This window comes from Pomacea canaliculata, linkage group LG13, assembly GCF_003073045.1.
Source record: "Pomacea canaliculata isolate SZHN2017 linkage group LG13, ASM307304v1, whole genome shotgun sequence".
NCBI classification, from domain to species: Eukaryota; Metazoa; Mollusca; class Gastropoda; order Architaenioglossa; family Ampullariidae; genus Pomacea; species Pomacea canaliculata.
In genome coordinates, this window is record NC_037602.1 from 17,496,873 (window position 1) to 17,509,717 (window position 12,845).

Genomic DNA, 12,845 nt, shown 5'->3' on the forward strand with positions numbered 1-12,845 from the left:
AGAGAGTCAGTTAGTAGTAGGTTGCAGACCTTAACCCTCTAGCCTACACCAACAGACCAATTAAAGCAAAGCAATATTTACAAACAGGTCGGTTATGATTAGCTGACACGTCTAACGGAAACTTTCTAATGAAATGGCATTCCTAGATGAAACAGTTTAACGTCTTTAAATTAGAACCGTCAGCACGAGGTAGTACGTCTAAATGGAACAGTTACGAAAAAAAATGGCCTGTTTCCAAGGCAACAGGTTCTAGATGTGCGAGTTGGATAAATACCTGCAAACCGTGATCATCATGTGTCAGTTCAATGACACACCAAAACATAAACACGAAGTGAGCTATGCAGTGTACGAGATGCTCTGTATGGGTTCTGGTGGCCAACACGTGCTCCCCCAACTGTTAGTCTCTATCCTACATTTCCCCCCATGTACATTGTCCAGCACCTCTGTATTCATCTTTAAGCATCAAAATCTTTGAGGTCTTCACTGGTAATTTTTCAAAGCGCACATAGGGTCATTCTCTGGTCGAGTTTCAACACAACAATTGACAATGAACAAGGTCCATTCTATTTATTATATTATTAATAATAATAATTTATAATGGGCGCAGCACCACGACCAAACTAGACCGCACTCATTGCGCATTGTATTTCGGCTGTGTGATTATGTGTTTTATTTTTAAAAATTCCTTCCAAAAAATTTTATAAGCGGGAGTCAAGTGTTGCTTAAGACATGTTTCTTATTGTAATATTTGTATTTCCTCATTTGTTATATCGTGATATCTCTTTCATGACTACAGCCTTACAGTCGGCGCTATCAACCATCACAACCTTTAATCACTTTTTTCTGGAATCCGTCATCATCATCATCTTGCACTAGATACCTCATGAAGATTTACTTTAGTGGCGATCACCATGTTCAGTTTAAAAAATCAATAACAGAATCAATAACAGATACGCTCCGCGGCATGAAGCCACCAGGAATTAATTCAAGAAGGAAGAAGAGAAGATGAAGCAGAAAAAAAAATAAAAACATGGGGATGTACAGGAGACAATTTGTCTCAACCTACACACAGCAGCTGTTACATCACAGGAACAAGACGCGGCAGTCATGTCACTTCCGCCCAATATTTTATAAAGTTCTTGTCAACATTTTAAAGTAAACATTAAGCAAAGGCATCTACAATACATAAAAACCACCTGAGAGTAAGTCTGTCGTCAAAAACAATCAAAAACGAAAATTCCAAGGCATGACAAAAAACAAAAAACAAACAAAACAAGCAATTGCCTGAAGCCTCGTGTGCTTCTGTCAAGAAACATTTCTAGTGAATGGAATAATATCAATGCGTTTGCTGTCTGTGATCTACTGCACTGACTACCCGATAAAAACGAATATTTAAATATTACAGCGCACTAGCTGAACCCTCCACTTTCTTGTACAAAATTAAAAATATTTAAAAATAAAAACACGTACACCCTACGACGCGATGGGGTCGTTGTTATTTAAAAAAAAATTAAAAAAATGCACGTCCACAAAGTGCTCTCGGCTCCTCCTCCGCTTTGTTTCTTTCCTCGGCGAATCATTCGCTTGAAAATTTCGTCAACGCTTTCGATTGTGTTGTTTGTGTTTCTCAGTGTTTTCTTGTCGCCTTACAGGCTGTCAGCCCTCCACCGAAGCTAACTAACCGTTCGGAATAGAAAGCGTTAGTGCAAAGAAATAAAACCCACATCAGTTGAAGTCAAGCGTGGACCCCAGCCACCATAGCGCTGCCGTCGTCAGGGTGCCGGTGTGGAGGATGTTGGAGACAGTAGGTCTGTGGGTCCCAGTGCCGACAAGCCTCGCACTAAGATGAAGCTGACAGGGGATGAAAGGCTTTTACTCCACGGCCACAGAGCTTCCACCGCCTGAACACAGCTCACACTCTTCAGAGAGCGCATGCGCGTGCAGGTTGTTTTCAAAGCGAGGTCCAAAAGTTTGTCTCAACAAACGTCGGACACACAAAATCTCTTTAGTTCTCCTCCTCGGTGCACGTGTACTAACTCCGTGAGTATTTCCAGGAGGGTTTTCTGCCCTGGGTCACCCCAACCCAGACTATTTGTCACACAAACACTGCACGATTACATCGAGCATTCCATGAATACGCAGCTCTCGGTCTTTCATCAAATCTTTCGGCGAAAAAACCTCTCCATTCCCAGAGGTGCACAAGCCACACACACATACACACACAAATAGCTATTTAATGGATGTTTGGAATATGCCAGCGAGAGGCTTTACTCCTTAATTGCCGGCATCGGAGAGGTAATCCAACTGTCGGAAACTTTCTGTGACCTCTTCATGAACATTTCACATTTCTGTGCGGGAGGGTCGGCCGAGGCACTTGGGCCCCTGGAGGGGTCTATCACGTGCGAGGCAATGTGCTTTGTGGTAATCACAGACTTGGTAGAAATGGAACACCTGTTGCTTGTTTTCTAAGTATGCCCTAGGTCTCAGGTCTCCAGCGACAACCCATGCCCCCACAAGCAGGTCACTGTGTCTCCGAAGTGCTTGCTGCCTGAGAGAGGCTCCGCGCCTAGTCTCACGTCGACTGCACCGCACCGAGCTGCGCATGACCAAGCCGCCTGACCAGCACCAGTGTGACGTCACGAGGCGCAGAGTGCGAGGGCGACGCACAGCAGGAGGACGACTGCGTTGAACATCAACGGACCGCCTACGCCTCCCCGCGATCCGAACGGCCAGAGGGTGGACTGGTCTTTGGATTCTGGGGAACAGCATATTCATTGTTATTATTATTTTGGCATGCACATCGAAACTTTTTGTATGGATCTGGACAGTAGTCCTTTTTTTTTTTAGGCTTTTTTGCTGTCATTTATTAGTTTGTTTACCCGTTTTACGGTGTAATTGTTTAAAAAAGTTTGTTGGAGTGATTTTAACATCAAAAAGAACAAAAGGTTTGTGTTTATCCAACCAACATGTTGTTTGAGTAAGAAAATATCCAATAATTTTCTTGACATTTTGTGTGTAAAAATTTTTTTGCGCCATTTTGTCATGTTTTGTTGTTTGTTGTTTTTTTAATTTTTGGTAGTCAGGAGTTTGGAGTCACTAACTATGCACCTACATACCCGAGGATACCCGGGCTTTAATCCCATGGCTTAATCTTTATGTTCAGTTTCTGTTCTTTTACACTCTTCTAGAGCCTCTCAGCGCCAAACGACACCGAACGGACAAGAACAAAATACCAAAGGAGAAAAAGTAAAGAGAAAAGTTTCGATTCGATTAAGATTTCGACAACTTTTGTCCTTTTGTTGAAATCCTATTTTTCACGACCTCATCTATAATGTATGTGCTTTAACTTTCGGGCATCCCACACACGATTTTTCATGTAGGATTATCTCTGTGAGATGTTTTACTGTGTGTTAACCTCTTTATTGTCTTCTTTCTTAAAACGTGTTTTCTTCAAACTTGAAGATTTTGTTTTAATTTTTTTTTTCCAGCAAAGGTTAGAGGAAATTAAAGTCACTTTCACATCATTGGACTTCAACGTTTTTTTCAATGTTGCCATATCTTTACTTCTCCAATGAGCGAACTAATGGGACGACAAACTTTCAAATGTATTTTTAAAGTTCTCAACAACCTCGACATGTGGTTTAGTGTTTAACTCAGGGTGTATATATATGTTAAATATAGAATATAAACCACAATTTAACACGTTTTGTTTGAAAGGCGTAATATTTTTTAAATATTTTATCAAACTAATGGACACACTAACCACTCACCTCGTTTTTCGTTGACTGTGTCAGCTGAAACAGAAATAATACCTTGCTTAGCAACGCACGTGAAGCTCATCCTCCACCGCAGCCATCTCTCCCAACTCATTCTGTGCATTCTCACACTTTAACTATCTTTACAATTTCAAACATCTTAGAAATGTTTGATTTCATATCATGCCATCATCACTTTTTTTTCTCGTATACTATTCCCATTTTGTTGATCGTTCTCCATTCATCCCATTTCATCTCTCCCCCGCTTCATCTTGCCAAATCCGATCTTGTTTTCTCATTCTTTCTCTCTCTCACTTCTCGTCTTACGATATCTCATCTAATTCTTCTGTATTTCATTCCACGTGGTCTATTTCTATCACAAGGCCACGTGACCTTATCCCAGCAGCCATATCGTTTACGGCAGACTGCCAGGTTGGTAAACATTGAAGGGCCAGGCTGCATGGCGATATGCTATGTGTTAGCTGAGTGGTTAACGGGAACAGCTCGACAGTTAAGTCGACTTTTACACTTTAGCCATCCTAGTCTCTAAGTCGTCCTGTGCACGCTGGCCCAGCTACAAATATTGACAACTTGGTTTTACTCATTACAATTTTTTCTCTTCCTCTCTACAAATGAAACAGAAGACATAATATATTCTCTAAATAATAAAAATAAATGCAGTGAAAAGAAGGTGAGAGTATAAATCCTTATTAGCTGCACACACTGGACTCACTGTTGAGTACGTTGACCTTAGCGGAAGTGACCTGCATATCGGAAGCCCTGCAGACGTAGGTTCCGGCGTCCGCCATTGTCGCCCGGGCAACCTGCAGCTTGCTGACAATCGTTTTGTCTGCTAGAGACACCTGCAAATGATGACCATAGACTTACATCTTCAATGTTAGTTTTATTTGAAACTTTTATGAAAGTCAACGACAGGGAAAGAGAATGAGAGTGCAAAGGAACCTGGCTGAAAGAAAAAGAAGTAAAAAAAAAATTTTTTTTAAGTCAACGGTTATGGGTTTGAAAAGCATGTAACAGTCAAACATCTTGCAGGGCGTTTTGTTGGTGCAGACCAACTTCAACATCATACAAAGACAGTTACACATTCATCAAATAAGAAAACAATATAAAAAAGATACAGACACGAGAAGGGATGGGTAATGGGAGTTGGGGATGAAACGTTTCCAAGATATCAAATGCGTTTTTATGACTGAAAAATATTTTATAGTCTTAAATAAGAATTGTAAATTGCGTTGTGCTTTCATAATAAACGTTCCCCACTCCATGGACCAGCACTGACCTCGGGGGAAAACCCTGGAGGTATCTGGGTGCCACTTAGTTATTCCTACGTCCCAGTGTCTACACCAGGCAGGCAGACAGACACTCATGCCTAATGACATTTTCTGCTAGCAGAGACCAACACAATTTAATTCCTCTATTGCCTGACGCAGAGCAGATGTCACTGGTATGCACAGCAAGGTCTCGCCAATGCAAGCAATAAAAGAGCAAGATAAAAATTCACGAGGGCAGATTCTGTGTGGCGCCCAGTTTTTGTGCAGGTCACGGAACTTTGCTCAGTCTACTCTCTCCTTGGCTTCTCGCTCTCGCTGGTCCAGACTTCCTCCAGTTGTTGCAGGTCCTTTGTGCTCAGGTGTTAGTTATTATGTTACAAAATGACATAAAATCAACACATATTATAACCTGAGAGCTTGGGAGAACATGTTTCTATAGCAACGCTGCATCTCTTTGTGTGGTAATTAATCATTTGGTCTGAGTGCTCGACAGCAGGTTCGCTTGGACCAGGAACCGAGAACCTTCTCTCTGACCAACTACAAACAAATGGATATCCAGTTTTCAGGGAAGATAACAAACAAAAAACCTTGTAGAAAACTTTTCACGACTCTATCGTTACTCTATATATACCTAGATATGTTGGATTTTAAAATGCATGAATGGAAGCTACTCACATCTTTGCGAAGGGTGCGACGGAGGTCAGAGGTCAGCTTCAGGCCGTCTTTGAACCAGTCCAACTCATCTGGCGGGTAATCAAAGCCCGTGGCGTTGCAGGTCAAAGTCAGGGTGTTGCCCTTCTCCACGAACTGTGACCCGCTAATCTGAATGTCTGGGCAGCGGGGAAAAAATGTTGGTGGGTGAGCAAAGATAATGAGTCTGAGTTACGAGGTAAAAAAGAAAATGTCACAGAAAGAGAGAGAGAATAAACAAAGATAAGAGAGATAAACTGTTTCTCGCTTTTTTGCATAGTCTCATTAACCGCTGACACAACATGGAAATACCATACTGACCCCCACCTTTCTTGTCTGGAGTCAAAATAAAACTCCACACTGCGATAACAGTCCCTTGATTTTTCAGACAAGTTTAAACTGTAGAAAACTGTAAAAAAAAAAAAAAATTCTTACCTGGTTTCTGTGGCGGTATGAATGGAGTGTCTGAAACAAGTAAAAAAAAACAAATCTTACCTCTCTCTTATAGTTCACCATCCTGGCTTTTCCGCAGTGAATGCCAGACTTATTTCTAAGCCGGCACGAGCTTTGAATTATTTATCAACATGGGTTCTGCACGCAGGGGTTGCGACTTCCTGACATCTGCCTGCTTGCACCAACCGTCGCTTATTTATCTTATTATTTTTCTGCTGCTTATTTATCTACCTCATCCCGTATCGCCCAGCCTCTCCACCCATCCAGCACCGCAGAAATCGCACAAAACATTTTGAAGACCAGACATCATACTGAACAATGACTACAACAGAAGTAATCACGTGACTTTTAAGTGGAGGTGATGAAAGATACTACAACAGATGAGAATTTGAATATGAAAGGGAAAGGGTGAATCAAGAAGTATGGACTTCCATGGGTAAAATTGTGAAATGTCACTTCTGATGGATTTCCAAACGTTTCGGGGATTTCAGGAAACTGGAAAGTAAGTTTAAAATGTTGTCAGATCCGTTTAGCGAGGACGTGCAGTGTGCAACTGGAGCTGATCGACTTACAGTGTATCATGGTGTTGGAGGATGTTTTAAATCCCCTAAAGGTTGTCCAGTTCTTCAAATCGCTAAGTAAGGACACGTTTCCCAACTTAAAAGAATTTGTCAAAGGAATGGTGGTGATGCTTGCATTGACGTATGTGTGCGAACAGACTTTTTCGATTATGAAGCAGAGCAAGTCCGACCTGCGTTCATGGATGACTGACGAGCTTTTGGTCGAATTGTCACATCGGAAACCCGGTCACATTTTGAAAGGCACGTGATTTAAACGTGCAGGACCCCTTACCCACAAACAAAACAAAAACAAATAAACAAATAAAAGCCTAACGACATTAGTCGAAATATTTTTTGGTATTAAAATATTCGATGATTGCATTACTTATGTCGTTCTCCTACAGTCTTTCTCGATTTTTCTCCAAGCTCACCGTCAATGCGAAGGAGGACCATCTGACGGATGTCACGTGACCGCGTGATGACCTGGCACTCGTACACACCGCTGTCCTGGGGCGTGGCCTCCCGGATGTGAAGGTTCCACTCCAGGGAGTGCTTGCGGTGCCGCACGTAGAAGCGCTTGTCCCCCACGAACGTGTCCTCGCCGATGGTGAGGGGGTTGGGCTCCGAGGCACGCCGCCAGACGATCTGAACGACAGAAGGAGGGTAAGCAAGGCAGGTGAGGAGGAGAGTAGTCAGTTCGGGTTCCTTAAGTGTTTCTTGTTTATTTAAAATTCTGTTGTTTACAAAAAGTGTCTGTATTTATGATTGGATTATGAAAGATGCTTAAATAGTCTTATTAAAGACCTGTAAGTTTATTCAGCACCGGCGACGGTTGATGACTGTTTCTATCACTGGGGTGACGTCACTGGTAACAGGAGTCAGTGAAGCGAGGTTATGACGTCACAAAGTCCACCAGCGTAGCGACCCAGTTTTTTTCTTGGCCCTCGTGTCTGCAACACTTGCCTCAATGTAGTCACAAACCATCGCACTCAAGCTCCTCAATAAGGAGAGCGAGGAGGGGCTGGAGGCAGCGCTGAGGAGACGGACAAGCAGGTCTGCTGTTGTAATCAAAGTCGAGGGCGAGGGGAGGACTCGTCATTAAGCCACACACAGCTGATTTGCATCGCTGCCTTTTGAAGTGGCAGTCCCCCAGCCCCAGCACCCCATAGCAAGAGGCGAATATATCTAGCGGGGGGTCAAGCCGAGTCTAGCTCTCGTCATGCATCATCAGATGTTGAAAACGTCCGGCTTCCACACCGACATCTTATACCACGACTTTTTCAAGACTTAAAAAAATTGCGGTGATTATTAATTACTTTTACTCACTTTCTATTAATATTTATATCCATTCGTAGCCTGTCTACAGCTAAGACAGCAAGAAGACGAAACAATGGGGACTGGAGGGTAAGGGTTTCCATTTTTTATCGATTCTGATTTAAATTTTCTTTTTCTTTCTCTGCTGCAAAGTCTTGTTTTAAATTCTTCGCAGGAAATGTTCCGATTGAATAAACACAACAAGCACCGTGCAGGTCACTGAGTTCAAATTATTCGTTACACATACGAGAATTCTCGGGAACTTTGTACTAGAAGTGTCTGAAAATCAACACCTTCCTTCTGTTCCTATTAAAAATGTTAACTTAGAAACTACTCCTATAACATAATTTTAAAAAAGGGCAAGAATCTTATAAGGAAATCTGGTTACCTAATTACAAAACATGAAAGAAGAAGGAGGAATAGCTGCGTTAGCTCGACCCAGCTGGCATTACTGGCAAAAGTTGAGTTGGCGGTTGGGGAGGGGGAGGGTTGGGCAACTGCTGGCACAAAAGTTCCACCGACTGTGGAGATTGGTGGCAGCTCCAGCGCCAGTCTGTGGGATCGAATGTTGCTCAAACACCCTGAAGCAAGTGCCGGTAACTGGCGCAATGCAAGTGAGGAGCAGAAATTAGGAGAAGACGAAGGAAATAGAATCCGCAGGGGCGAGCAACAGGCGCTCCACTGTATCTCAAGTTGTTAACCCTCTGACTGCTCTCTCTCTCTCTCTGAGATGTCAGGCAAACAACAAAAGGGACATGGAGAGAATGAGAGTGGGGAGAGAGAGGTAGAGAGAGAGAAAGAGTTCAAAGAACAAGAGGGGAGGTTGAGAGAGAGAGAGGAGGGAGAGAAGGGAGAGGGAGATGGAGCAGGGTGTGGGTGTATGAATGAGATATTGACTACACGATCTCCGGTTGTCTGCACAGAAACTTCTCTCCTCCTCTCACTCTACCTTCCTTGTCTACATCGGCCGCAACACCTTTCCAGCGACACCGTAGTCTTTTGCTCATTTACCATTCTCCATCTTGTGCAGAACACGAACGGTTTACGGAGGATGCTGACTTAAGTACCGGAACACCTTGCTCGGCAATAGGCACAGCCACCATCATGTCATATGAGAGAGGAGGATGGAGGAAGGAGAGGAGAGAAGAAAAATGGAGAAACAAAGATCAATTAATCATCAGTCAGTCTTTATTGTCTGTACCAGGCATAATCCAGGACATAATTTTTTCCTTTGTTCATAAAATCGATGAAAACATAACATACACACCCATATAACGACATTTAACACGCACGCACACCTATACTCTCACACACATACACATGAACTTCATCCAATGTCTCCACGTCTGTCATCTCCACATAAGATCATATCGAGGATCAATGAGGCAAAGATAAATAAAGGGAAGGAGAGAATGAAAAAGAGCATAATATAAAGGGGAAAGAAAGAAGAAAGAGAAATAAAAAAAAGGTTAACGTTAAGAGACAACACCACTTTGGGGGGAGAGAGAGGAGGAATGTGTGAGAGATATAAAAGAGAAGAAATGGGAAAGAAGGTAAAAGATAGTGAAAGAAACAGCGATAAATAAAAGATACGGAGGAGAGAGGGGAGTAAGAGAAAAAAGAGAAACAGAGATAAAAGAAAAGTTAAAAATAGGAGAAACGGGGAATGAGAGAACGATAGTAGGAGACCACAAGAAAAGGAAAGAGGGGAAGGGAAATATGAAATTAAAGAGGGTGGAAAGAAGAGAGAGAGACAGTGTGAAGGTGTGAAACAGAGTGAGTGAAAGAGTAAGAATAAGAGAAAGTGAGAGAATAAGAAAGTTCAATCGGGAGAAGAAGGAGAGTGAGAATGGGAGAAAAACAGAGTAAGGAAGAGAGTGGGAGGAGAGAGAGGGATAAAGGGTTAGTAAGAGCGAGCTGTACATCACCTCACACTCTGCATGCTGAAGAGGAGCAGTGACAGCCAGTGCCATTCTTTTACTTTGCCATCATCTCCGATATCATCTCTTCTCTAAAGTCTTTTTCGAACTCCCTCTGTCCTTTTTTTTTTTGTTTATAAGGCCTTGCTCCACCGGTATCTAGCCCCACCCCTGTCTAATCCCACCCCTGTCTAGCCCCACCCCTATCTTCTCCCCCTTCTGCCATCCGAGTTTGTCATCCATCACGGTGCAAACAGTATTTTTAAAAAATATGGCATGGTGATTAGATTTACTGCCTTGGCAGGGTTGCCGTGGTTTGGATGGTGACGGTAGCTCCCCGGGTGGTGATGATGGGTGGTGATTATGGTGATGGTCATGGTGAATTGCAATCTGGCTTCAAGTTGTAAACAGCAACATAAAAATGTCGGAGACATCATCAGCGTGTCACACGCATGCACACACACACGCACACACACCCACACACCAACACACACACACACAACACAAAGGATTCTTATCAGTAAACTTTCTCAATGTCTTGATGCTGTTTGTAAAATGGCCTTCGTCACACCAGCTTAACCAGTTACTTATATGTCTATAGATAAATATGTGCTCGTGCCACTTCCTGTATGTACGCCTTGAGTCCGGATAAGAAGGTCTATAAATCATCCTCATCCTCATCCTCATCATCCATCATCCATTATCCATCAATCCTCATCATCACCAAAAATAATAGTTTTAGCTTTGATGACTATGGGTTGCACAGGTTTCAGCAGCCATTCTGCCGCCTCGTCTCGCTTCACTGAATTTCTGGTTTAAGTTCGCCATCAGACCAGCCCTGCATGACAGCCGGCATCTCAATGAGCTTTAAAAAAATCGGAGTCAAAGTTCGATATTGCTACTTAGAAAGTGATATTAAAACTCCTAACCACAGCAATTTCCATGGATGGTCAACAATGTAGAGAAAGAACCGGAATCATATATTTTTTGCTAACGATCCATAGCCGTCTGGTTCTTGAGGCGAGAAATTCATTGCATACGGTGTTTTCGTGCAAATCACACACATTCACACACACACACACAGAGTGTGAGACAGCCCATACTTGCATGAATGCCTCCTATTCATCATTTCCACAACACATTGCAAACCACTACTTTCCAAAGAACCCTGTTATCAATAAATAAATACAAATAAAAATAAAAAACCCTTTTACGTCTGATGCCTCCCGCCATTACTCAGCCTGTTCGATACGCATGACTGATAATGTTTTGTCAGGTTTGTAGTTACATATACAGTATCTATGATAATTCAGGGTATAAACCAAACAGATGACTAGCAGCCATCATTTCTCAAAAGCGCGGATAATGTTTTCACAAAGTCACATGAATGAAGGGAAAAAACCCACAGCCAGTAAAGCGCCCTCTACATCGTGGCAACACCAATAAGAAAGTTTTGCTCTCAGAACTTCTTTGTCCTAATACTCCAAACTTATCTTAATTGCCAGCTATTGCTTCTCCTGATACGTGAAAATGAAAAACTCCACAAGACTGGAGCCGGGCTGACACTCCCGACAGGCTGCACTCCAGAGATCACGTGACGTCGCTAGGGTTGATAGACCAATCAGTCGTCGTTAACATCGGCGCGTGCATGCAGCTTCCTCTCTCCTGGAGAGGTGACAGTCAGGCGCTAGCTTTTGTTCGTCGACGAAACTTTCTTTCCCCGATGAGAATGACGAAAAAGGTCAAGGTCTGCCCTACAACCCTTGAACTCTACACGTGACGACTGTTTAACCCAGATACTGGTTATCCCTGAGCACATTTTCTCTAAAACTTTTGGAAAAATGTGAAAAAAACCCAATTGTTCGGACTGTAACCGTTGAGTGCTTGGTTAGGTGGACAGGTCTCGTGACCAAAATTTAACTTTCTTCCATTTATTTTATCTTTTCGGAAAAGGTTTTGCCTGAGATCTGAGACTCGTCCCCTACCATACTACACCTACCACAGTTTTTCATTCTCATCCAAATTTACTGCTAGTGGTTGTTAGCAAGACAGGAACCCGAGTTCCATTTTCATCTCCCCACCCCATCAAAATCTTCCCCGTCCCTAATCCGTGCTGCTGTCGCTCTGTTCACCACTCCACACACTCCCACAATTAGTTTCGTCGCTCAACCTGTTCCTTCCATCCCTGAGTTTCTACCCCCCCACCCCACCACCACAATGCATCCTCCTCCAGCTCGTGCACTTCTGTAAGAATGGCGCCTGTGCGCCGTGCATGCGAGTCTTCGCGTGCTTGGGCATCAACAGCATTTTTTCCAGCTTCACATCGCCCAGAGGTTAAAAACAAAACTTCACGAACGTGTGACATCAAATGCATCATGTCGGCGATAACAACGGATAAATTTAGTTTGTTATCTTCCTCCACAGACGACGTGTTTAATGCCAAGGATGAGGTCACGTGGAGTGAAGCTGCACTCGAGCGGAGTGGGGCGGGTCTCTGATGGCGGACTGGGGGTCAATATTCAAGAGACTATGAAGTAAATCGTCGTTCTTAACATCAGCCGAGGATAAATTAACAGATAATGACATCTACACCAGGAAGGACAGTAGGTGTAGTGAAGTGAACACCAACGTGTTCAGCTTAGGACGGGATGGGATGTTCATAGGAGCAAATTCTTCTGCCCGAGATTTTTTTTTTTTTTTTGTTAGTAAAAGTTTTGTTTCGTAATATGAAATCTTGGTCGTTTTAGCCAAACAGTTGTATTTTTAGCGCTGGTGGGGTCAAAGTTCACATCTGCCAGGCCTAGCATCGGATGATCTGCTAGCCGGCAATGTTTCACCCGAGTTTAGATACCGACTGACATT

At 43.0% G+C, this 12,845-nt stretch overlaps 1 protein-coding gene across 3 annotated transcripts in view; it reads right to left on the reverse strand.

The window, feature by feature from the left end:
* Positions 1-660: 660 nt before the first annotated feature.
* LOC112554616 (zwei Ig domain protein zig-8-like) overlaps positions 661-12,845 on the reverse strand; it is a 41,549-nt gene continuing 29,364 nt past the window's right edge. For 2 of the 3 annotated variants that reach the window (XM_025222506.1, XM_025222507.1), the window contains exons 4-9: positions 7,182-7,395; positions 6,173-6,202; positions 5,723-5,877; positions 4,480-4,618; positions 3,771-3,794; positions 661-2,755 (exon numbers count right to left, since the gene is read on the reverse strand). In XM_025222506.1, the coding sequence (XP_025078291.1) occupies positions 2,637-2,755; positions 3,771-3,794; positions 4,480-4,618; positions 5,723-5,877; positions 6,173-6,202; positions 7,182-7,395 (681 nt within the window). In that variant the 3' untranslated portion in view covers positions 661-2,636. The remainder of the gene's footprint in view (positions 2,756-3,770; positions 3,795-4,479; positions 4,619-5,722; positions 5,878-6,172; positions 6,203-7,181; positions 7,396-12,845) is intronic. The other variant, XM_025222508.1, reaches the window with a different exon arrangement.